Source organism: Tubulanus polymorphus, chromosome 1 (assembly GCF_964204645.1).
Source record: "Tubulanus polymorphus chromosome 1, tnTubPoly1.2, whole genome shotgun sequence".
NCBI classification, from domain to species: domain Eukaryota; kingdom Metazoa; phylum Nemertea; class Palaeonemertea; order Tubulaniformes; family Tubulanidae; genus Tubulanus; species Tubulanus polymorphus.
In genome coordinates this window covers 17,467,085-17,492,550 of record NC_134025.1, presented here as the reverse complement: position 1 = coordinate 17,492,550, position 25,466 = coordinate 17,467,085, and the positions used below count along the sequence as shown (strand labels likewise).

General features: G+C 34.4%; 2 protein-coding genes across 2 annotated transcripts in view; one reads left to right on the top strand and one right to left on the bottom strand.

The window, feature by feature from the left end:
* LOC141913226 (arginase-1-like) overlaps positions 1–25,221 on the bottom strand; it is a 35,332-nt gene extending 10,111 nt beyond the window's left edge. Inside the window, exons 1-3 of the mRNA XM_074804699.1 lie at positions 25,171–25,221; positions 17,556–17,690; positions 15,130–15,202 (exon numbers count right to left, since the gene is read on the bottom strand). Of these exons, the coding sequence (XP_074660800.1) occupies positions 15,130–15,202; positions 17,556–17,636 (154 nt within the window). The 5' untranslated portion in view covers positions 17,637–17,690; positions 25,171–25,221. The remainder of the gene's footprint in view (positions 1–15,129; positions 15,203–17,555; positions 17,691–25,170) is intronic.
* Positions 8,365–10,397, top strand: LOC141915166 (uncharacterized). The gene is made up of 4 exons (XM_074806590.1): positions 8,365–8,461; positions 9,178–9,288; positions 9,603–9,680; positions 9,767–10,397. The coding sequence occupies exons 1-4, from the start codon at positions 8,365–8,367 to the stop codon at positions 10,243–10,245; spliced, it is 765 nt and encodes a 254-aa protein (XP_074662691.1). The 3' UTR covers positions 10,246–10,397.
* Positions 25,222–25,466: the final 245 nt, after the last annotated feature.

Sequence of the window (25,466 nt, the reverse complement as noted above, 5' to 3'; positions counted from 1 at the left end):
TCATTATCTGTTATATGGTTATCATTAGTTTCAATTGTATTAAAATTACCTGTTATATAATCTATGGTATCATTAGTTTCAATTGTATTAACATTATTTATTAGATTATCTATGATATTATTATCAGATATATTATTATCATTATTATTCTTTTCTTTTTCAACATGTTTCTTTGATTTCTTATGTGATGCCCAATTTTTATATGATATATATTTCTTACATACGTCACTATATTTTTCATTGTCTTTTTGGTTTTGATATCAGGTTCAATCTTTGTATTATAATTATCATTATTCTATGTAGAAGGTATAACATCTATATTTACATTATTATCTTCTATTTTAGATTCAATTTTATTAGTATCTTCTATTTTAGATTCAATATTATCTTCTTTTTTAGTTTCAATATTCTTTTCTATTTTATTTATTCTATATTTGAATTGATTAAAGTATTCTCCAAAATACTTACTATATTCATAAGGTATTATATAATATATATAATATCATTTCACTTGGAATTGTATTTCACATATTCCTCCTTCCATTATTTATTATAATATTTTTATTAAAACTGTGTAATTGAGAATTTATGATATTTAATTGCGCGTCAGATATAAGATAAATGTGCATTTTGTAATTTAAACCTCCTGTTTTCTCTTTCATGAATAATTGTATCCCATCTTTTGTATTTTGTAATTTCTTCCCAGAACCATGTAATAAGTTATCTTCAGTTGTTCTAAAATCTAACCATAATACATATGTATTGCCGGTATGATAATCTGATAAATATTACAATCTTCAGGTAGTATATTTTTTTACTCGGGTGAAGCCCGAGATGTTGTAATGGGTCCAAAAATCGAATTTTTGCTAACAAATGAGGTTATAACTTTGACACGAAGTCATGCAATCTACTATGTTTATGTGCAAAATGTAGCTTCATCATGCGGCTAAAATCTGTTGGAAATGGAATTTTGAATATCGTGTTCATTTAAGAGAAATCGACGAATTTGTGGCCATTTTTAAAGAAATTTTAAGGAGCATTTTGTTTCATAAAACGGCTAGACGGCCGATGTACAACGTTACATTGAAGTAAAATAACTGCTCCCTGCGGTTGGCTGAGCTCCCACTGTCAATCAAATAAGGGCATATTCGATTGACGCAGACAAACCGGTCTTTTAATCTTCTCATCTATTAATCTGCTCGGTTCTAGTTTCTCATTTCCCAGTCATGGGAGAGTCGTATATGTTAATTTTAAATTTGATAGCCGTAGTATCGATTCCGTCTCCCCATATCTATTTCATTATGCAAATAACCGAAGATTCAATCGATACGCTACTTCACGGAAGATTATGCACGCACAATCGTATAGGCCCAAACCTCGTGTATACGGGATATCGACAAATTCAAGTTCTTGAATTACTCGTTTGATGGCGCTAGTCAGAACCGGAAATTGGAACCTACATCCGCCATGCTCTAGTTCATTTGCGATGAAAATCTCTCGCTTCAAGTTTTCAATGAGCGATATTTTACTTACTATATATCGTCACGCGTAATCCTTGAAATATGTTATCCTACCGCTACGTTTGATATGATAAAACCTCACTGCAAAGGCTAGAAATCACTGTAAGTGTCCGAAAATTATCAAAAAACATTTTGCAACGGCTGACGATGTGAAGACTGGTTGCCAGGTATCACTTGGTGGCAGCACTTGACGGCCCAATTAAGATTGTTGGTTCGAGTCCTGGTACTTTTCATATTTTTTTATTATAAATCTACGAGTTAAGTCCTTCTAAAATCAATTTTATTTCATAATATTGTTTCATATTTATCAGTGTTGCCTGCAATAAATTTACCTTAGAGTCTTGAACTCAACAACAAAGTGATGACACCCGGCACCAGTCATTATTTCCGTTAGCTGCTTCGAGCGTCATCGCTAAATTTATTTTTGGTAGTTTTTTACATTTCTAGTGATCTTTAGGGTTCAAAGTGAGGTTTTATCGAATTCAACACGTTGTCAGGATATCATACTCAAAGTATTATGCGTGCCGTTGTATAGTAAGTAAAATATCGCTTACTAAAAACTTGAAGCGAGAGATCTTTATTGCAAATGAACTAGAACATGGTGGATTCAGGTTCCAATTTCCGGTTCTGACTAGTGCCATCAAACTTCACTCAGTCCTGAGAATGGCCGGTTCGCGGAGCTCCGTATACTGCCTATACTAAACAGCTCTCGTGAATCAGGGGTGGCGTTAGCGATATACCACTGACACTAAGGTTCTCAGTGAACATCAAAGGAGTAATTCAAGAACTTGAATTTGTCGATATCCCGTATTGCCGCGATGATTGCTGATTAGATTTCGATGATGTTGTTCACCGAAATCAGCATGAAGTGTTCAAGGAAAACCAAAAAAGATGCATCAATCAGATGGCGCCTATACATTACAAACATAACATTCTGCGCCCGAGATATTAAGATCCGTGGATCTCTTGTTTCATTCATAAAATGTTTTCTAATTCCTGGCCATTGATCTATCATTCTCATTCCCTGACAAAATATTTTATTTGCTATACCTTCAATTGTTATTTCTACTTTTGAAATTTCCGCATTATAATAATTATCAACCTGTATTGTGCCATTAGAATATGTTGCAATGGTAAAAAATATTAATACGCCTTTAATAGATCTTCTCGGGAAGTTAATATTCTCATCAATTATTTCATCATTTGCATTGTTACAATTTTAGATTTATCAATATAATCATATGATAATGAAACTCCTTTATTATATTGAGTTTGAATTGTGTTAGCAATATTTTCATCAGTAACTGTATCATATTCTAAACACATATTCGATAATTTATAACCCATATCTTTAACTACACTTCATAGCACAATTTCATTAACAGGGGCAAATGTTATTTCCAATATAATATCTTCTTGAATTGCATATTTATATAAAGGCGCATTATCATTTATCAATTCAAAGTCTAATGGAATTTTATATTTACTTCCATAAATCTTTTTTATCAAATTATCTGTAGCATTATCTACTATTGCGTTACCAGCTTCTGATCTTAATTTATCTTGATTTAAGGATTGGATGCCTTGAAATATCATATTATTTCTATTTTCTTTAGTTAACCATAAATCTTTATAATGCTTAAATAAATTATAATCATCTAATGAAAAAACTGTTTCTGGTCCAATCTTTATAGTTAATTTTTTAATCAAATATCTTCCAACATTATCGACAACATAATTGTTATCATGACCAGTTACTTTTATATCAGCTGATAAATAAATACTATTTGGAACATAAAAAGTATTTTGATTCAATCGAGGGATTCTAATATATAAAGTTTCATCAGGACAATATTAGAAGGATTATGAGTAATTATATGATGCGATCTTTCTGCTGTAATAGCATTATTATTTATTTTTTATCATGTTTACTAATCCAAAAATAATTGCACTTACAACTGTAATTAAAAATAAAATTATATGTTTAGCAGCAAAACTAATAATGTTTCCAGCAGATTTTAAAACAAAACCAACAATTGACGCTATAACTCCGGGTAAAGCTGCAGCAGATTTTTTAGATAGTTACCATAGATATTTTGCTAATTTTTTTAAACCATCTTTCACTTTATCTTGTATAGAATTATTATTTGGAGGTGGTTTATCAGGTGGTTTAGGATTTGGTGTAGATTTTAATGAATTTGATAAAGCTAAACCAATTGTTGTAAATACCATAGTAACAGCTGTTAGAATTGAAAGAGTTGTGATACCTTCTAATTTAAATAATAATTTTATTCTATCTTTCAATGATATTTCAGAATTTGGTTTTATCAACAAATCTTTAAAAATAACTTTTAATCTGTTAATACAATAATCGTATGATTTTTTAAAGAATTTAATTTCTTTCTGTATTCTATATTATATTTTAAATCATCAATTTCTTTTTCTAAATATGCATTTCTTTTTTAAATTCAATTTCTTCAATAACTTTATTATCTCTATCTAAATGTAATTGTTCTATTTCTTTAATTTTATCAGTTCTATCATTTTCTAGAGTTCTAATTTTAAAATCTCTTATACTTTTATCATGCGCAAATTTATCTGCTTTATTTCTTATACTAATAATTTCTCTAATTGCTTTATCAGAAAATATATTTAAATCTTCTAATTGTTGATCTGTTGCATCTATTAATCCTTTCGGTAAAATTAACACCGTTTGAACTCCTCTTGAATTAAGTTTACTAGTTTTGGAAGTTATATTCTGTTCAGAAGTTGTTTCTGTTTCTAAATTATTATTGATTGTTTCAAATAATTCATTAATTCTTTGTTTAAATACTCTTTTAGTTTGATTTATTTCTGTGTCGGTAACATTTTCTATTTCACTACTATTACTTATTCTTTTTATTCTAGATGGTTCTAAATTACTCAAAGTTGATTCTGCTAATATTTTATTTTGATTTTTATAAGTGATATTAATGTAATAATCATCTTTCAAATGATAGTAATATTCACCATCTAAAGATTTTAATTCTCTTACTAAATATCTGGCACCTCTAATTTAGTATTTTCATGTGATTTATTATCATTATTAGTTTTAATTATATCATGTTGGATAATATCAGTTTTTATATTTTCTGATTTCTTAATTTGTTCACCTTCGATTAGTTTTGGAGTAGTGATAATCTTTTTATTTATATCGTTTAATCCAAATGAATTATTTATTGTAGCAGTTTTATTCAAATTATTATAACCAATTACATTTTCCCATTTTTAATATTAAATCATCCGAAATAATTATTAAATTAGAACCAATACAATAATTAATCTTACATGAGATTTTTCTAAATAATTTTGGTACCTGACTATGTTTTCTGGAATCGATCTATTTTTATCATTATGAATAGAATCTTCAAATAATACTTTAAATTGTTTCTGTGTATCAAATGATGTATTTAAATTTCCAATTATTGGGGATCTTGTTTCAGCTTGAGCGCCTAGTATGCAAATCAAATAAGTTCTAATTTATTGATTTATTCTTTGTATACCAGCTTTAGTAAAACCTTCACTATTATCTAAAACAAAACTAATCCATCCATCATTATTTAGTTGTTGTTTGATATAAATATAATATTTTGGTATTTCATTCCATTTAAACGTTTTATTTTAATTATAGTTAATATTTTTTATTGTTTTTCTATATTCTTTAGTATAAGGGAGAGCAAAACCTCCGATTGGAAATGGTGAATTATTCATTGCATCCATAGCTTTCTCTACTTATATAAATCTCCCCCTGTAATTGTTCCCATCTTTGATCTAAAATCAGAATTATTTATATCTATATAATTGATTCATTACATATTTTATAATGCTTTGATAAATTGATATTATTATCTAATTCTTTAAAATATCAAGATCCTGGTAAAGGACACTCTAATTCATTTAATATTAATCTTATTTGAAAGTATCTTTGAAATCTAAAGAGTGATAATATAAATGGTAAATTTGGTTCATTTAAATTATTATTCCGACTTATACCACACCCTGTTGTTGCACAATAAACTGCAAAAATTAATTTGTTTTGCCACAATTGCATATTTGATTTTAACATCCATAATTTTGCTTTACTTAATTTTTTTTCAAAATTAATTTCATAAACATTGAATATATTTTCCATCTTTACATTAAAATTATTGCTTTCAGTAACATGAATAACTAAATTAAATAATGAATTTAAAACTTCATTTCTATGTGTGATATTTTTATTAAAATCTATTGCAGGAATATTATATTTAATCGATTTATTATTGAAAGCTTTTGGAAAATTATTTACCATTAATATAATTTAAAAAAATTAATAATTCATTAATTCTTTTAATAATTTATCTTGTTCTTCAATTGTAATATTACCATTTAAACTAATAATATAATCTACTTGATTTGCCGCCTTATAAAACGTTACCATTTTGAAACCTAAACAATGTTAACCATTCAGCGTCATTTTACAAACGACAACCGTAAATCGATGTACAAAACGTCACAGGTCTATGCGTACACATACAAGCTATTTTGCAAAATATTACTGACAAAGATGTAGAATGGCTTCCTGTGATTATATAATGACCTCTATTTGAACGTCGTAATGTTATATTGCATTGAATATCATTAGAAGACGTATTGTAGTAGTAAAGGATGTATGATTATATCAGGAGCGGCAGGCATATATTGAAATGATAAGTAAATCGGATTAATCGGTTAAATGGCGGATGTATACACGATTTGGAAGTCTGATATAAAAGTCAGATCCTGACATGGGGATACTGGTGGAATGACGATGCTATCTACGGTCTGTGTAGGGCCAGCGTGAATTTCATCGGCGGCTACAAGCGGTCTATAAAAAAACGTGTAAACATATAATTTCAATATTCAAATATTTTAGAAAATATGTTCGATATTAGCAGGTTTCATGAGATTGGCAATTTATAATAGCATAGCTGTCATATACGGCTCCACGTCCACTGATGGCGTGTGTATTAGGTGACAATTCAATTCAATTTATTATTGATCCTTATTACATTGAAATTCCCAAATTCAATAAAGGTACAAATTTTAAAATAAGAAAATACAAAATACAAGACACACGGGTAATTCATACAGAATAACATGAATAAGTTATTCAAATGACAATGTCTACTTCAACCCAGACTCAAGTCTAGGATATCGAGTGACAGCCAAACCGGGCCCCGGGACCGGGCCGGCTGGCTACACGATATGCTCAAAGTCATGATGAAGCAGACATCAGAAGAGCTCTTTCTTCAACCATGGAGGAAATGAAGTTGCAGACCAGCTTAGAGGCAAAAGTGAATCGAATTGACAATTTTTTTTTTTTAATAAGGCCAGTCGAAGACCTGTATCATCTACCCAATCGCCAAATCTCATAATTCCCCAAATTTCTTAAAACCTCGATTTCAAATTTGCAATTCCACATTAGCTTATCCCATAAATTCTACATTTTCTCGCAGGCGTCAAATAATTTATTAAAATTAATTTTCTTGTTTTTTAATTTATTAATTTCTTTTATATAAGATTTTATTTTTTCTTTATTACTTTTAATATTCAATTTTGAACTTATGCCGGTTAAAACACTTGAACTTAAACCTAAAGCTTCAATTGATATAGCTAAAGGTGTTAATGGACTGAATATTGCTAAAAATGTTATCACCGAACTAATTGTAACTGAACCACTAATAATAAAATAATATTTAATTTTAGATTTTAAACATTTTTTCTTTTTAACTTTTAAATCATTTTAAAATTCTAATATTTGTTTTTCAAAATATAATTTTAATATAGTTTTATTTATATCATGAGGAATAATATCAATATTATCAACTTTATCATCCATTTATTTAGAAAAGAAATTACTAATTAGTAAATTTTTAAGCAACAAATATAACAACTACAACTGTTCCACCTAAAATCCAAATTATTTCATATTTCTGTTGTTCTTTACTTGGTGTATAATAATCTGATAATTTAGGTTTGTATAGATGTAATTTTTCTTTTTTTGTTACTGCGTTATATAAACTCATAGCTTCATCAACTGATTGAAAATCTCTATGTGCAATTTTCTGATTATATAATTCTTTATTGATGTAATCCATGTATAGGGCGTTCGATTATCCTACTCGGGTAGCCCGGAGTTAACTCAGGGAAGCCCGAGTAGCGTTCATTTTGTCTGTCACGTGGTACTTCCGGCCTTCCCCGAGTGAGCCCGAAGTAACCTGCTCGCCGAGTGGGTTACTTCGACAAAGAATGGTGGGCAAGATGATGGACGTTATTCGATTTGCTTTGAATATAAAGGGATTCGGAGTAGCTTCAATTGATATAGCTAAAGGTGTTAATGGACTGAATATTGCTAAAAATGTTATCACCGAACTAATTGTAACTGAACCACTAATAATAAAATAATATTTAATTTTAGATTTTAAACATTTTTTCTTTTTAACTTTTAAATCATTTTAAAATTCTAATATTTGTTTTTCAAAATATAATTTTAATATAGTTTTATTTATATCATGAGGAATAATATCAATATTATCAACTTTATCATCCATTTATTTAGAAAAGAAATTACTAATTAGTAAATTTTTAAGCAACAAATATAACAACTACAACTGTTCCACCTAAAATCCAAATTATTTCATATTTCTGTTGTTCTTTACTTGGTGTATAATAATCTGATAATTTAGGTTTGTATAGATGTAATTTTTCTTTTCGGCCTTCCCCGAGTGAGCCCGAAGTAACCTGCTCGCCGAGTGGGTTACTTCGACAAAGAATGGTGGGCAAGATGATGGACGTTATTCGATTTGCTTTGAATATAAAGGGATTCGGAGTAGTAAATGCGATATGCGAGTCGAATGATGCATATTTATGGATAAAAGATAGTAAGTATCATATGTAAACAAAAATTTCAAAACATTATATCCAATTTAATGGTGATTTGTTAATTCTTCAACTGCTCGGGGCAATTCAATTCAATGAAAATTCATTTTTTAGATGTTGAAATATGAATTGAACTAAATTGTTTAGGACTCTGGGGTTGAGGTATCAAATTACCATCATCCACGCGCCTCGGTGTCCGGGTCTTCAAGGATGTTTTGGTCCAATGTTTTCATAATTCCATTATTTTTTTTACGTTTGATATATTCTAACATAAGGAAAATGAATGAACATTTAAATTTCATCGATTTCTTTCACCGATCAACGTTTTATAAATCAACTTTTAATATTTATATTGCTTTTAGAAGTTTCGATTGCAATGTGTTGGTCTTGAGATTTAAGGATTACAATCGGATTGTACATGCTATGTCAGCTTCTCTCTATTGCTTGGCATTTGCTAAAGGCTACTAGTAGGGCCATCTATCGATCATAAATATAAACATGCAAAAAGTTCTTGAAAGTAGGTTGTTGCTTTGTGACCGAAAATAATTGTATAACGAAATCATCATACCTGATAAACTGATACCTTAATTCCATTGGAATCAGACTTTTTTTATAATGCTATTCGTATTGCGTCATTTTATGTTTTAAGAAGAGGAAATACATACCAGACCTCATACAAATAATGCATGGATTTTAACTTGATTGCTTGCCATTTCAGACATTCCCACGGTTACAGCACAAATAAAAGCAGATTACCCTACATACCATGATATACCAACAAATGAGCACATATTTATTCAAGTACCCCGAGATATTTTGCCAAGAACTGGTGAGTTTTTTTATGCCTCAATTTCCCACCTTCTAAAAAATTTTTCAAACTTAATGATTTGCCTTTCATTTTTAGCCCACTTTGGGGCTAATGTTGAAATTGTTACTTTGTTGAGCATTTGAAACCATTTCCCAAGTGGGCCGCATGGTGTTCCTTGACCCCTAGTTCAAGTTACAGATAGTCAAGGTTCAGTTTAAAAAAATGATCTGAACTTTGACAATCATATCATAGCAAGAAACAGTTTGTTTTCTTTAAACTGTACTGCATGAAAGTTTTAATTTATACCTGCAACTTCTTTTTGTATTTCTCTTAAGTGAATGCGCCCAGCAATAATCGGACAGCAGTTTCAGAAGTGGAAGATAAATCACCATCAGTGTTCAATGAAAATAATGGTAAGCATCAATTTAATATGGTAATTTGCATGTGGTTTTGGTAAAAACAACAGGTTGTATTTTAGATTGTAAAAATTTTTTTTCAGAGAGATATGATTGGACTGTTGTGTCAACAAGAAAACTTCTTGCAGTGATAAAGGACAATTTTGATGATCTCAACGCTGCACGCAACAAAACAAAGGTGTGGCGCAAAATTGCAGAGGAGATGAATATTCCATCCGAAAAATGTGTTGATAAATGGAAGAATTTAAAGAAAGCGTATAGGAATTATGTACAGTTAAATAATAAAACTGGATCAAAACCGACAAAATTTGTATTTGCCGATCAAATGCATGATATCATGGGGGACGACCCCAGTGTGGTACAAGAGTATGTAGCAGATTCATTCCGAAATGAATATTCGTGTACAGAGGAGGAAAATAATAATCTTGTTAATGATGGCGATGATGATGGAGATTCAAATTCTGATGGCTCTAGAAAGCGTAAAATCCTACTACATCAGGGGAGAAGCCATGCAAGAAAGGGAAACCTACTGTGTCTCAAATCCTTGAATACATGGAAATAAGAGACAAATCTATCCATGAAACGTTTGAACGGATGCATCAAGAAACCCTCGCAGTAATGAATAAAATTGCCGAAAAATTGTAATTTTCAAAGTTTGTTGGCTTGATATGGTTTCATGTTACCATTGTTTTACTTAGTTCAAAGTAATGTTTGTTATTTTAGGAATAATGTCTAATTTTATACACAATGCATTTGCATTTATTTGTTGAAGTTTAGAATAAATATTTTACATGTTGAAGTTAATAATAAACTTATAAATAATTTGAAAAAGTGTAATATCGAATTATTCTCTTGAAGTCAAGAAGTGACAAGCGGAATTTATGCCTGTAACAGATCAATCGTTGTCGTCGCTCTCCATGGTTATATGGTCGTTCTAGTTTGTAATTGACATCTTCGAATTCAGCAACATCAATGCTCTCGTCGTTCATTTCAATACAGATGTTGTGTAGGATACACGCACACAAAATGCTGCCGATCATTAGTTTGAAGTCGGAAACGTGGAAGTTATCTTTCAATCTTCGGAATCGTCCCTTTAACTGGCCAAAAGCTCTTTCTATAGCCACTCTTGCTGAACTGAGGCGACGATTGAATCCTTTTTGGTTGTTGGTTAAGTTTCCATAATCCTTAAATGGTGTGATCAGCCATGATTCAAGAGGATATGCTGAGTCTCCAAGTAAAAAGTCGTCGTCAAATAATTCGTCTGAATTACTGTAGATCATCGAATTGCGTAGTACTCTCGCGTCATGTGTACACCCGGCCCACCCTGCATAGACGTGAGTAAACCTGAGGGTGTGGTCGCAGATTCCTTGAAGAACCACCGAGTGGAATTTCTTTCTGTTGACGTACGATGATGGATTCTTTCGTGGTGCTTTAATGGGTATATGGCATCCATCAACGCAACCAACTACGCCGGGAAATCTGCACGAATTTTCGAAACCTGCCGATATCGCCCGTTTTCTTCGTTCATCTGGCCACCTTATATACAGATCCATCAAATTATTCTTCATGGCTGATATCAGCTTTTTGATAGTACCATGGGCAGTGGATTTGGATACGTTGAATCGATCAGCCAACGATCTGAAGGACTCTGGAGTGCCTGGTGAACAAAACAAATTTTTAAATTTTTTTATTACATTATTAGATTTATACAACAGTAAATGAATGGGCATGAGACACCCACCTAGGTACCATAGAAACAGAAGCTGTTTTTCATGTGGTATAGGTTCACGTCCATGACCTGCCGTTCGCATTTCGTCGCATACCGAAATCTGTCGTAATATATTCTCAAACGTCGTTCTTTCACGAAAATGTGACTTGAAATCGTCAAAAGAGTAGGATGGGACGGTTTCTTCAACGTAATTTTCTATTCGATGCACCTTTGTCATTCAAAAGGATCAGTGATCACTGTTTGATAAAAGCCCGAAAGGTCTACGAGAATACTGTCTCAGAAACAGCACAAGCGCCAGAATAGTTTTTTTCTTTCTAAAAAATGCCATGACACTTACTCGGGTATACCCGAGTAAATTCAATCCGATTCGATTTACACCCTTACTAACAACCACAGAAGTTTATTTTATGGAAACCTGCAATGTACTGCCAGATTTTAATCAATCGCAATCGATACAGACTGAGCGTGTCTCTTTCTGTCCTCTAATGAAAGTGACATAAATCTCTGAGCGATGAAAAATCTGGCCTCTGAATGTTACCGCATCGCATTAGAAAAAATACAACTAAATTGAATATTGCTATATTGTAAAATGTATTTCTTTACTTAGAATTATTCCTATGGTATAATATTTAATTAGCTGTTCCGATAGATGGAGTATTAAGATTCAGATTGTCGAACATTAAACTATCTGGAAGCAGATGGACCGTGAAAGTTAGGCGTAATATCGCGTATAAGCCGTGGCATCACATAAATATACATATAATTCTGCTTTGTGTATTTTTAATATTTTTTTCACTTTCTGTATGATTGCTGCGTGTAGTGTATTAGTTTTGTATACCTTGTTTGTATTCATACGGATCAATAAAGTTTTATTGACATTGATTGACTTTACCCAAAGTCGTTTGTTTATCCACCGTAACTCGGGGAAACCCGGGCGCGTTCGATCAGGAAATCGAACGCCCTAGTAGTTTTGTCCCTTTTCTCTGTATTCTTCTGCAAGCTTTATTGTATTTCTCTAATGCTAAGTTATGTCTTCTTGAATGAACTATTTTTATCAATATGCTTAAATAAATAACCACCACCTGTAAATGCTAAAGCGTTAACAATTGCTGATCCTATAATAGTTATAATTGCACATGCCATTTATTTATCAAAAATTATGCATTTTTATAGGAGGAATATATTTTTGTTTTTCTAAATGATCAATTGTTTAATTAGATAAAGTAACTGCTAATGTTAATCTTAAAATATCATTAATATCAAATCCACAACATTAATACTTCCTATTTTGAATACTTTTTTTAATACCATTGTATAACCAACAGTTCCAACTGATAGTAAGGCACCATTATATAATCCATTTATTATCCACTTATTATCACTCATTTATTAATCAACCTTCTTCAAAATATTTAGTTATCATATTTATAATTATTTCAACATATATAATATCATTAGTTTCATTTTCATATATTTCAGTTATTTTTTTTAATATCATCAATGATAAAATCTTCATCTAATTCATAAAATCATAAAGAATTTCTAATTAAATCAGTGATCTTTTCTACATTATAAGTTTCTTTATTTATTGTTGTCTTATAATCAAATGTTGTTTGATTAGTAAATACAAGATTTTTGATATGTGTTATTACATCATTAATATCAAATTTCATTTCTTTCTCACGTTTAAAATCAAATCCAAAACTTATGCTCGGTCCAACAGTTATATTCATTTATGTAGTGAAAAAATTACTCTTTACATCTTATAACTAATTCATAAATTACAGGAAAATTATTTAAATCAATTAAGTATCCATGATGATTTCTTACTTCTAATCTAAAATTATTGAATTGTGGAATACAAGGTTTAAAATCACATTCAGTTAAATTATAATTTATTTGCGTTCCAAATTCTTTAAAATTCTTCAGTGGTAAAATATTTAATATACTAGAATTACAAGTTGTATCTTTAGTTGCTTCCAATGTTTTTGTAGCATCAATTAAATTGCAATAAATATGAAAATGTGTGTAAGGCATTAAGTTTGGTTTAGCATCAATATTTGTAAAAGATCTATCTGGAGGAATTCCTAACAGTTTAGCTATAGGTTTTTTACCATAAATTTATGTTTTTCACCATTAGACAACCTTATCTTTATTTTATCAGAACTATCATTTTTAAAAATCTAATATTAAACCCGGAATTACTACCTAATTTGTGCCAGGCTTTTCTTTTAATTTCTTGTGATAATGTATCTAAATTATATAACCCTAGTTTTAAATATATATAGGACCATTCATTTTTATTTTTATCAAAACTTAAAAAGGCTCTATGTTCAAAAGTTTTATTCGATATATTGTAAAATGAGTTACATAAACTAATATTTACTAATTTTAAATCTACACAATTTTTAAACTCTCTATCTAATTGTACTTGTAAATTATGTGATTTATAATTTGTAAGTCTTCTTGAATCAACAAATATTCTATATTCTTTTAATTCTACCATCTATTTACAAATTTTTTTATTCGAAATCTATATCATGGTGTCCTTTTTCATTCTTACCTTTATATATGAAATAGTAATCACCTGAACATAATTCTTCTAAATCTTCACTAGATAATCTAGGGAATCGGTCTGGTGAATACGTTTTTAATTTATATTTATTTCTTTTAATCCTTTTAATCCTTCATATTCTAAGTGGATAACTAATTTATCTCCATATTTATTAGTAACTGTTTCAATATTAGTAATTAAATATTTCTTATGAATTGTTAATTCATTTAACTTTTTAAATTTATAATCTACAGATTTTACATTTGTAGTATCTTTAGTTCTATTTAAGAATTCACTGTGTATTTGTTTACTCTCCATTTTAATAACATATTTTTTATTAAAATTGATTTTAGGAGTTATTCATTTATATATGTTATTCATTTATGTGTTATTCATATATATGGAATTATTCGAGTAATTGGGAATGTGTTGGTTCAGGTCAAAGGTTGAGTCGAGTGAGTAGAAAAATAAATTCGAACAGCATCAGAAAGTAGAGATTGTCACCTTTTCTAACGATACATGACTTAACTTTTTTGCCAAAAGGGGTGACATATCAATTTGACAATCCGTGGACGCCAAACCATGTAAGGCAAAAGGCCTGTACAAGTAACTTAACAGTAATAAAAGGTAGCTAGGAAGGTGTGGCTAGTGGAAGACAATGTGTATACAAGAAATACAAGTTTATACAAGAAATATAATGCATATACTGGGCCGAGAAAAATAAAGATGGATATATAGACTCGAGAAGTCGTACGAGTTGTTTTTACAGAAAAGAAGATAACTAGCGGCTGAAGACCAACGTCACTGTTGAGAAAGTATACACCAAAAACCACACGATTGGCGATTTCCCAATCTTGCAACCAAGCTTGTGGTGAGCGGATGTTTTTGAATACTGAACAATACGTCAAGTCAAGCTTGCTTACTCTATGCTCTATGCACGGCCCCCCTACAGATAAATTACCAAGGTTCTTTTTCTTCGCTTGAAATTATATTAACCTTCGGACTCGTGAACCGTCGGACCTGTGAACCGTCGGATTAGTGGGCAGTTCCAGTGCTATCAACCTACACGGTGGAGCTTAAGACTATATATAATGTGACAGAGAAGCCCGATTAAAAAAAGATAGTTATGCATGGATGCCAGATAATATTTTTAAAGTATTTACCATAAGATTCCAACTTCTTGACCAAGGTTCCATTTCTTATTGCTTCTGGGCCATCATCAACACCTCCTTTTGGCTATCAAAAACAATTGGAATTGATAAAATGATGCATTTATGAGTTTAAAGAAATACAGGGCATACATTTCAAATACCTATGTATTACAGTTTAAATTTGAAAATATTACAAACTCAAAGTTAATTAATAGAATAAAAGACACAACCTACTTTAGAATGTTCTTAAAATCCGAAAAGGGGATTTCTACCATGGAACATTCTGGTTATTCAAATTAGGAATTTCACCTTGGAAATAATTTCCTAAGGGACTTTTACCATTATCTGTCGAAATTGACCACGTTCATGCCTTAAATATGTAGACGTAATAACAACCCTTCAAATGGGTTGTTTCATTGTAGGCTTGCAGCAGAACGTGGGATTATCGCACAATTGAATAGTAAAACGTTGCCCTCTGCTGCCTGGGTTAGTTGCCCTAAATAGGCCCCTGATTATGCAAAACTTGATTATTGCCTTGCGCTGGCATGATGGGTTGGCCCTAGTGGAAGGCGGTTGTAGCTGCCGTAAAGGTATTTTAGAGGTTTATTACGACGGTTTGCATACCGAAGAATCCGGTATCCAGAATAGGGAACATCGGGTTGATTTCTGTGCGAAAAAAATCAGGATGTCCGGATCCTTAGTTTATTTGGACTGAGGCCGTGTCCGTATTCTCATTCGTGAACTCCAGTCCTTAGATTTCTCTTCTTATACTAATTAATAAAGGTGAATAGACGCGACGTTAAATGTATATAATTGAATGGCCAATTGTATTGTTTTCTAAAGCCTAGCGCACATCGACAAAGCGACTGGAGACAACTAGTTGCTAGTGAGCGAGTACCCCGCGCACATCGAAAATTTAGTAAAAACCAGCAACTGCGTGGCTCATGCCGGTCGCTAGGTCCATAGCGCACACATCGACAGCAACTGAGATGTGGTTTAGCAAATATTCTTGAGGGCATCACAAGTCACGTGACAAATAGCTTTGTTTTAGTCAGTTACAACCATGTGTTGTTGATTATGGAGCGCTCACATCGACGGATATGAGAGCAACTGAGTACAACTAGTTGCTCAAAAGTAGAACATGAGCAACTGGGTGGAACTGGAGATAGATGGACGCTAACCAGTCGTAAGCTCGCTCACATCGACAAATTCGAGCAACTGATTGTATCCAGCCAGTTGCTCTCATGCGCCGAAAACTGCCTGGCAAATAGTTGTCTCCAATCGCAGTGTCGATGTGCGCTAGGCTTAAGGATTCATATTGTTCTTTCTCGACTAAGGAATCGACCTTTGCTTCAACTTCTTTTCAGCCCACTTGGAACTTTAGTCCCAGCGGGCTATTGCATTCACTTTTCGTCCGTCATCCGTCCGTTTGTTCGTCGGCCCGTAGACGGAATCCAGTTGTTTTGGGATATTTTGAAGACGCTCCTATGGACAGTCTTGATATTTGGTTTATACATGTATGTACGATAGATCATCATCATCAGCCCAAAACCGACCCGATCAGAATCAAAGTGGCCGTCTGGCCGGCCATAGGTGTTTGCTGAAATCAGCAACCAGATACCTGTAGCTTGCTAAAGGTTTGCCATTTTTCATTGAAATTTGTGATGGGTATTCTATAAGGAGGGCTCAGTAGCATATCAAATGGGTTTTGGGTTCAGTAAAATACCACACAATTTTCGTGGACATTTTAGTGTCATCAGTCCTCATTCCTAAGTTGGAAGAAGGATTTTTAAGGAAAATATCAACAGGTTTAAAATTATCGTCTTGATATTTGATTAGCATTAGCACTGTCATAGGATATATCACCTCACATGGAATTCGGGTTGTCCAGTTTTAAGTTCTTGCTACCAGGGGAGTTGAATATTGAATCATATACAATTTGTCTATTTATCCTATACATATTTCGTAACCACAATCAATTGAAGTTGTAGCTCATGACATGTCCTATTATCTTAGTGAGTTCCGAGATCATTGTTCTATTGGAAACCATTGACATTGAATAGTACAATAATTATGTATTTCCATGTTCTATGATTGTGGTAAGTTTTGATGTCATTGGTTTTTGTATATGGTCACCAGGGAGCGTTTAAGCGGAATAACTCAGTATTTCCATATGATGGTACCTATGTTACCAGAATCAATTGTAAAATTGTAGTTCATGACATGTTCTCTGATCGTGGTGAGTGTCAAGGTCATTGGCTTCAGTAAATATTCACTAGGGGATGTTGAATAATGCAATTGTCCGATTTTTTAACTTTTCAAAGCACTTCATGGACCACTAGTTTACATTTTATACCTGAACAATGACGAATATGAATCATGTACGTATAAAGTCTCATTAAATGACTGCTCTACTGTAATGTTTAGTTACTATTTACCTGTCCACCGGCGAAAGGCACTCCCATCAGGCCAATAGTTTTAGCACTCCCTCGTCTGCCTTCATATTTTGGTAAAGACATTGCAAATGGTTCCTCGATTGATATAAAGTTAAATGAAAATTCTACTTTCTCACACTGAAAATAAGAAATCATTTAAATAAAAGCTGCCTTTTCGGATAGTGGGTGTAAGCTTACATAAATTCGACGCTATGACTGAATACGATTACTACGTACGCACACGCATCTGTCATCATGTTTCATGTTTTCATCACCTTTTCATATGTTTTCACTATCTTTTTATATGTTTTTATCATCTATTTAAACCTTTTTATCATCGAATGACATATAACCATGTTTTGGTGGTTTTCGCCTTACATGTTAATGCCAAATGTTATTTTGATAAAAGTGAAAACTTATACTTATATACATATACATATACATATACGTATACATATACATATACATATACATATACGAATTTCGCCGCGAATTTAGTCACAGAGCACCGAACGGACAAACTATGTGACCAGATGTAGGCGACATCATGCATATAGGTAACGTGGTGCATTTGTTTCGTGCAAAACGGTGAGCTTTACTGACAAATCATATGTCTACAATTGAGCAAACAGGCCCATTGCTAGATAATCAGAAAAATAATTCGACCGTCGTTTACGAGTTAGGACCGAACCAATGAAAATCGTGAATTTTCAAACTGCGGAGAGCAGTTGTCATCCGATATGTTATCTATAAGATCGTTGTAAGGTCGTTGATCATGTATTAATAATGAACAAACTAAGTTCCGTTGCCGCTAAAATCCAAGTTCTAGGGAGGGAGGGAGGGAGGGAGGGAGGGAGGGAGGGAGGGAGGGAGGGAGGGAGGGAGGGAGGGAGGGAGGGAGGGAGGGAGGGAGGGAGGGAGGGAGGGAGGGAGGGAGGGAGGGAGGGAGGGAGGGAGGGAGGGAGGGAGGGAGGGAGGGAGGGAGGGAGGGAGGGAGGGAGGGAGGGAGGGAGGGAGGGAGGGAGGGAGGGAGGGAGGGAGGGAGGGAGGGAGGGAGGGAGGGAGGGAGGGAGGGAGGGAGGGAGGGAGGGAGGGAGGGAGGGAGGGAGGGAGGGAGGGAGGGAGGGAGGGAGGGAGGGAGGGAGGGAGGGAGGGAGGGAGGGAGGGAGGGAGGGAGGGAGGGAGGGAGGGAGGGAGGGAGGGAGGGAGGGAGGGAGGGAGGGAGGGAGGGAGGGAGGGAGGGAGGGAGGGAGGGAGGGAGGGAGGGAGGGAGGGAGGGAGGGAGGGAGGGAGGATTTTCCAAACAATATTTTAAATATATTCAAAAATAATTTGCCTGCGTGTGGCTATACACACAAACATATATAAATATCATGTTTCTCTTTTCGATACTTTTCGCACATGTGGTACCTAACCGGTAGTGAACGAGTGCATCACAGACACTCGGGGCTTACGGTATGGTACTACAATATAGATGATTTAGTTTGTGAAGCTGAATGGACTTTAGTTTATTGAAAAGAAATAATGAAGCAGAAAGAGGCCGCTATTTTGAATGTTTTCGAGAAAATAGTTTCTGATCTTAAAATCCCATGGCACATTGTGGTCGGTTCGTATTAAAATTTGCCCACTTTTTTATCGTAATTCCTGGTTTAAAATTGCTAAGAAAGCGTCTGAGGAAACCTACAATTTCAAATTCTTTTTGGGGAGGAACCCGAACTCGGATTGGTTATTTCATGGAGATGCCATTTTGAACCTGTCGATTCCAAACAGCACCTTGACTGCTTTTGAAAGCATACTCCACCCGAAATTCTGTTCTCTTTGCTAGGTTTGAAAGTAAGACCCCATTTATATGCCCAATACCCAATCTTATTTAAATCTCTCTGAAGGGTTTGATTCCCTACAGATGGGTCGTTGGGGTTTATTGGTGTGTATAGCGAGGTAACGTCAGCATATAGGAAGGTTGAGCTCTCAGGATTGTCGGGCAGGCAGATCATTCATATAGAGGAGAAACAAAAGTGGACCTATCAAAGAGCCTTGAGGGACAGGGGTATTTATATAGTCATCTGCTGAATCGCATGATTGGATCCCATTAATCTGAACCCTGATTTTAGGGTTTGTAAGGTATAATCTGATTAAATTAAGTGATGTACCTCTAAAACCGTAGGCTTTGACTTTGTGGAGAATAAGCCGGTGTGGGACAGAATCGAATGCAGCTGTGGTGTCCAAAAAGACAGATCGCACATCTAGATTTTGCTCAACATTTTCATGGATGAAGGAAGTGATTGCTAAAGTTGATCGGTTGTACTATGTCTCTAAAAATCCCGATTGTCGAGGATATATAAGATTATAATTTATGAGATGTTGGTACATCGAATCATATAAAACTTTCTCGAAGAGTTTAGATATATAATTTAGTAGTGTAACAGGGCGATAGTTGTTGGGGTCAAACTTATCCCCTTTTTTATATATTACAGCAACCACTCATTTCTTCCATGAATCAGGAAAAGTGCCATGGTTTATCAGTTTATTAAAAAGCTTAGAAAGAACGTGAGAAATGGGAGAAGCCGTCATTTTCAGCATTCGATTCGTAATGTTGTCTACACCGCAGGCTTTGTTTAATGGTAGCGACTTGATGAGTTTTTCAATAGTGGCGGGTGTGGAGTATAGAATATTGGCCTCAAAGTTATACCTATTAGGGGAAATGGGTAGTCCAACTGGGTTACTATCGTTATGGCATTTTGCTGACATGAAACGCATGAATAGATTTGATTTGTCGAAGTCACTTTCACAGAAAGTTCTATTTCGAGGGTCAAACATAGTTGAGATATCTGAGGAGAAATTGTTTCCTAGCAAAACTTTTATTATTTTCCAGTAATCTGTACTGTTACCGCTGTTTTCAGCCGTTTCCAGATTTTCTAGGATTATTCTGTCATTCATATTTCTTTTTTGCTACAGCTATCAGGTTGTTAACGATTCGTGATTCTAATTTGTACAAATCGAAAAAAACGAACTAAGTTTTGAGGGTTTAAAACGACGGTAGAAACTATTCCTACGATTTATAGCTATTCTGATATCATTCCTGAACCATGGTTTATCAGTAGCACGTATGTGGATAGACTTATTTGGAATATATGAACTGTACAAATAAAAGATCATGTCAGTCACTTGGTTCGCTATAGTATTTGGGACTTAAGAATTAAATAAACCAATCCAATTTGTTTGGTTAATTGCTTCAGTTAGGTTGGGCAAGTTACATTTATCATAGTTCCAAATCAGTTTCTTACGGGTTGATCGTTTGCTGGTCGGCACTGATAAATTTAGGGTCACGGAACAGTGGTCAGTATTACTAATGGGAGGTTGGACTACGTGAGAGTTAACGAAACCTGGGGAGTCGGTGAAAATTAAATCGATACAGGAATTACTATTTCGGGCTATACGGGTTGGTTCGTTAATCAGTTGACACAGATATAAGTCATCTGTTGTGGATTTGAGCTCACGCCCAGCAGTATCAGTTTGGTCACCAGGACCCAGTTCCACAGTTGTGAGTTAGAGTCAACTCTGAGTTAAAATTAGTTCATTTTCAATGAGTTAACTCAGGGTCAAATTTTAACTCCGAACTGTGGAACTGGACCCAGGGTACCAGTTAGAATTTTTATGACGACGGTACGCTGAACAACGCTGAAAACTATCTTACTATTACTAGTAAAATGATTTATCGTCATTAATTCTTTTGGACTTTCGCGTCAGCGATCCGTTTTTAGAGTCCGATTATGTGTATCTAGTTTGCGGCACAGTGATGATGAGAGCGCGCGTCGATAACATTAGTTACAGTCCCGTAGGCAATATTGCCTTATATACGCGGCGATCACCGTGTATGTATTAGTAATAGATGATGCGCGTTACGGAGCGTGTCGCGCGTAGGCTACAATCCACACGCTCGTTTATCAAAAAGGTCTTGAATTAGCAGAAGAAATATTAATCACGATAACTTTTACTATAAAAAATTCCTTTTGTGAAACCATTAAAACCTTTAAGTCGGAAACTTAATTTCGTCAGTAACTAGTTTTAATTTCGACTGTAGCCATATTAGTTCCACGTTCGGATATTTTCACAAAAATCCGATCCGATTATAAAAGCTTTAACCACCAACGATCAGGTAACTTCTCGTCAGTAACCGGCCTACACCCTCATCGTAGTTGTTTTGTATCATTCTCCCTGATCTATCAAACATTTTTCAAGTCATAGATTCCCATAATCAATCTTTAAGATATCATGTAAGAATTCTAATGAGACTGCTGGTAAATATTCATTCTGTTCCACTCGGTCGATCGTTTGACTAGCTCCAGGGCCTAAGGGTACAGTTAGCAGTTGGCCTATGGTTCAGTCTGTGAACAGCTTCAAATAACTGCGTTAACAAATGGATGTGAAGCTTGTACCCCATGGACTGCATGGTCATTGGCCTATGTCATGGGTTCTTGGCGATTGTGCCGAGAGCAGACTGTATCCGGTGGTCATGGTAAGTATAACTTTGATTAAACATGCACCGATGGCTAAAATGATACCTTCGCTTCTCAACCCCTCTAATTGTATGTAAGGCAATATCAATCCATACCGACGACGATTTTGTTGATCGAGCTTACAATATTTCAAGCCTTGGGACCTTTTTCCCTCTAGTTTTCAAACTTGCAGGGATGCTAACTGCTCCGTCTTGCCTTAAATCTCTGTAATACCTTAAACTTGCATTATATGTTCAACTCTTTGTCTACAGTGGAACTTCGTTTGGACCTGACTTGCAAATGTGTTTGAAAAGCACTACAGTGTGTAAGCCTTAGCAACCAACCTAACTCGTCTTCACCCTGAGTTCCACTTTTAATTTCTATTCTCTGTCGTCGTCCTATCAATAAGTTTCTTTCTAGTTACTATTAAGGTCACCTAATACCACTTTTCGAGGGATCTTGATTAACGCGGACTGTTTCCACTGATTTTTTTTTAGATTAAGGAGAAAATCTTTACGCATATCTCTCTTTTGTGAAGGTGATCTATAATAAAAATCTAGGGAGAATAAATTGTAGCGGACTTTTAAAGATATCCAAATAGAATATGAGTTAGTCCTAAGGTCGTTTCTAAGGCTCGGATTTAGTGATGATTTAACGTAAATAATAAGATCCTGTATTCCCAAGTATAAAACAGTACATCAAAATTGGGTATTTGAAATTCATCTAATTTGTTTCGTATGTCTCCGACCTCAGCGAGAGCAACAATTTCGATTGATGAAATAATCACTTGATGTTTGAGTAGTTCAAATCTACTACCGTCGTCAGCTGAGATATTGCGGATATTTGAATAGAGAACATTAATTCCCGATGGTTGAGGACCGGGATTTGATTCTATGTCACCAGCAAGCATCAGTAAAATATTTTTAGTTTTGATAAGATAAGCGATATTGGCTGAATCAGATAAAAAAAAGTAATAAAATAGGACCGCTGGCGAAAAGAAGCAAAAAGCGGATGTTCATAGAATGGGCGCAGCGTAATGTAAGGCATCGAAACCACGTAAGTATTTAGGCTGGCTTATGTCGACAAGCAACGCGACGCCTACCGACTCTTACCAACGCAACTGAGAGCAACCGCGATCGCAGCCACGCTTATGTCGACTGCGCTCGGATTCGCAGCAACTGATGTCGACTAGCGGGATACGAGATCCTCCCAGTTGCTTCTCTGCTTATGTCAGTTACGAATACTGGCAACTGCAACGGCTCAGATGCTCACCTGATAAGCATTTTGAGAATAAATTTGAATTATTTTGAATTATTGGGAAATCTGTTTGTATTAGAAAAGTATTTCTTTAAGATCTTTATCTTTCTGATTCTGTTTTGAATACAATGTACTAGCAACATCATAATAAGATGGTCGCTTATTGGTCTCTTAAGCCGGGTGCACACTAGGCGATTTCTCGGCGATTTTCGTCGCAAGCGACAAAATCGCCGAGTCCGAGCAGTCCGAGTCACTGGCAAACATTGTCGGCCGACAAATCGTCGCCGGCGACAAGATCGCTCAGTATCTGGCATGCTAGATATTCGGCGACAAGATCGCCGAGGATCGGCAGCAAATCGCGTAGTGTGCGGCTACTAGCGACGAATCGCTTCGAATCCAATCAAAAACAGCCAATCAGCGCCAAGATAGAAATCATGTGCATTCACAAAATGGCGACCCCCCACAGCCGAAAATGAAATGCGGCCATTTTGTAATCATGTGGCACCACTTCACGATCTGTGATTCATCCTCGATTGTCAGGGTTAGATTTCCACTCGTCGGGGCTCACGTCAACAAAAACCCTGGCACTGATCACGTGCACGGTTCAAAAGACTTAGTTTCGATACACGGAATTATGTGAGCAAATTATTTCCGGATAGGTCTCCAGAGCCATTATGAAGACTCCGTCGATATATGACGAAGTCAAAAATGGATTTATGCGTAAGCAACAGAGACCCATCACATATTAAATATCAACAGGGTTTTCCGTAAAGAAACAAAAACAGCTAATAATCGAATATCATGAAAACCCATGCATTAATATAAAAAGCCTGTTGATTTTCTCGATACTGCGTGTCCATCGTGCTCCTCCCGCGATCTACTGTTTAAACCGAAAATATTTCCCTTTAGATTATCAAATTGACCTATGATGTCTTATAAACCAAAAATTGTTCAGATGTAACGTTTGATGAACTTTATTGATGACGGATGTGAATTCTGAAATTCCCGAACCTCTACGTCGGTATCGATTAACTCGATAAGAAATCTCGGAAAGTGCTGTGGGATGGACCCTCGTTAAAATCCGCCTTCAATCAGACACTTTGGGAGTTTGTTCCTTCCATGCAACCTACCAGTGTGACTTAAAATCAAGGACTATTACTTATTGTTTTCAAAAAAGAACATTTGGCGTTAAAATATCAATATTACGACCATATAGGAAATAATATACTGCGCAGTTCAACGACGTAAGCATTCATCTTCCACTGCAAAATATCTGTCATTCCATCAAACAAAATTGGTTTGGTAAGAGTAATTGACCTCGCTCCAAAAACATAGAACATACTGCTCTTTCAAAACTATTTTCAAAGCTGCTTACAGCTGATATCAGATAATATCTTTGCACGTGCGAGAAATGCATTTTTCTCCATTTTACATTTAACTTGGAAGACGTCGAAATATTCCAGTTAGGCTAGTAATAGACATCGTGAACCATGAAATAGAAGAAGATATAATATCCCCGTTTTCTCTATTATAGTCGCTACTTAGTTGATATGTACGTATGGCTATGATAAAAAAGCAAAATATCTAATAGAATGTTACGATAACCACACTCAAACGTGGTGAACGGATAATAGGATAAAAACCCACTATGTAAAATTAAAAGAATTTAAAATCGAAAATTTGTTTCTAAAATGTAAAAACACTACGTTTCGATCTCACACTAGAGATCATCGTCAGGTCCACACCTGACGAAACGTCCTATTATGTCTAATAGAGATTGTCTAATAGTTGACCGAACTTTAATCCACATTTATGAGGATATCTGGATGGATTAAGCAACTAATGAAAACCCGTAACGTACTTACCGCTTCTTCTAACGTGTTAAGGTCTTGTTTGAGACACTTCTTAGGGTACGAAATCTATATAGCTTTGAATCACGGGGTCTACTTCATATCTACTTATCAGTTAAATCGCTGATAACAATTGAAAAGCTAGATAAATAAGATAGACTGCCAAATTAAATAACATTCGAATCTTCGGTCAGAGAATTAAGTGTTATCAGTGGGTATACAGGTGCAATCTAAAACTGTATGAGATGTGTGAAGTGTGTTTGTCTTTCAATTCAATGAGTTGACAATTTCATTTATTCGCGGCCTCGCAA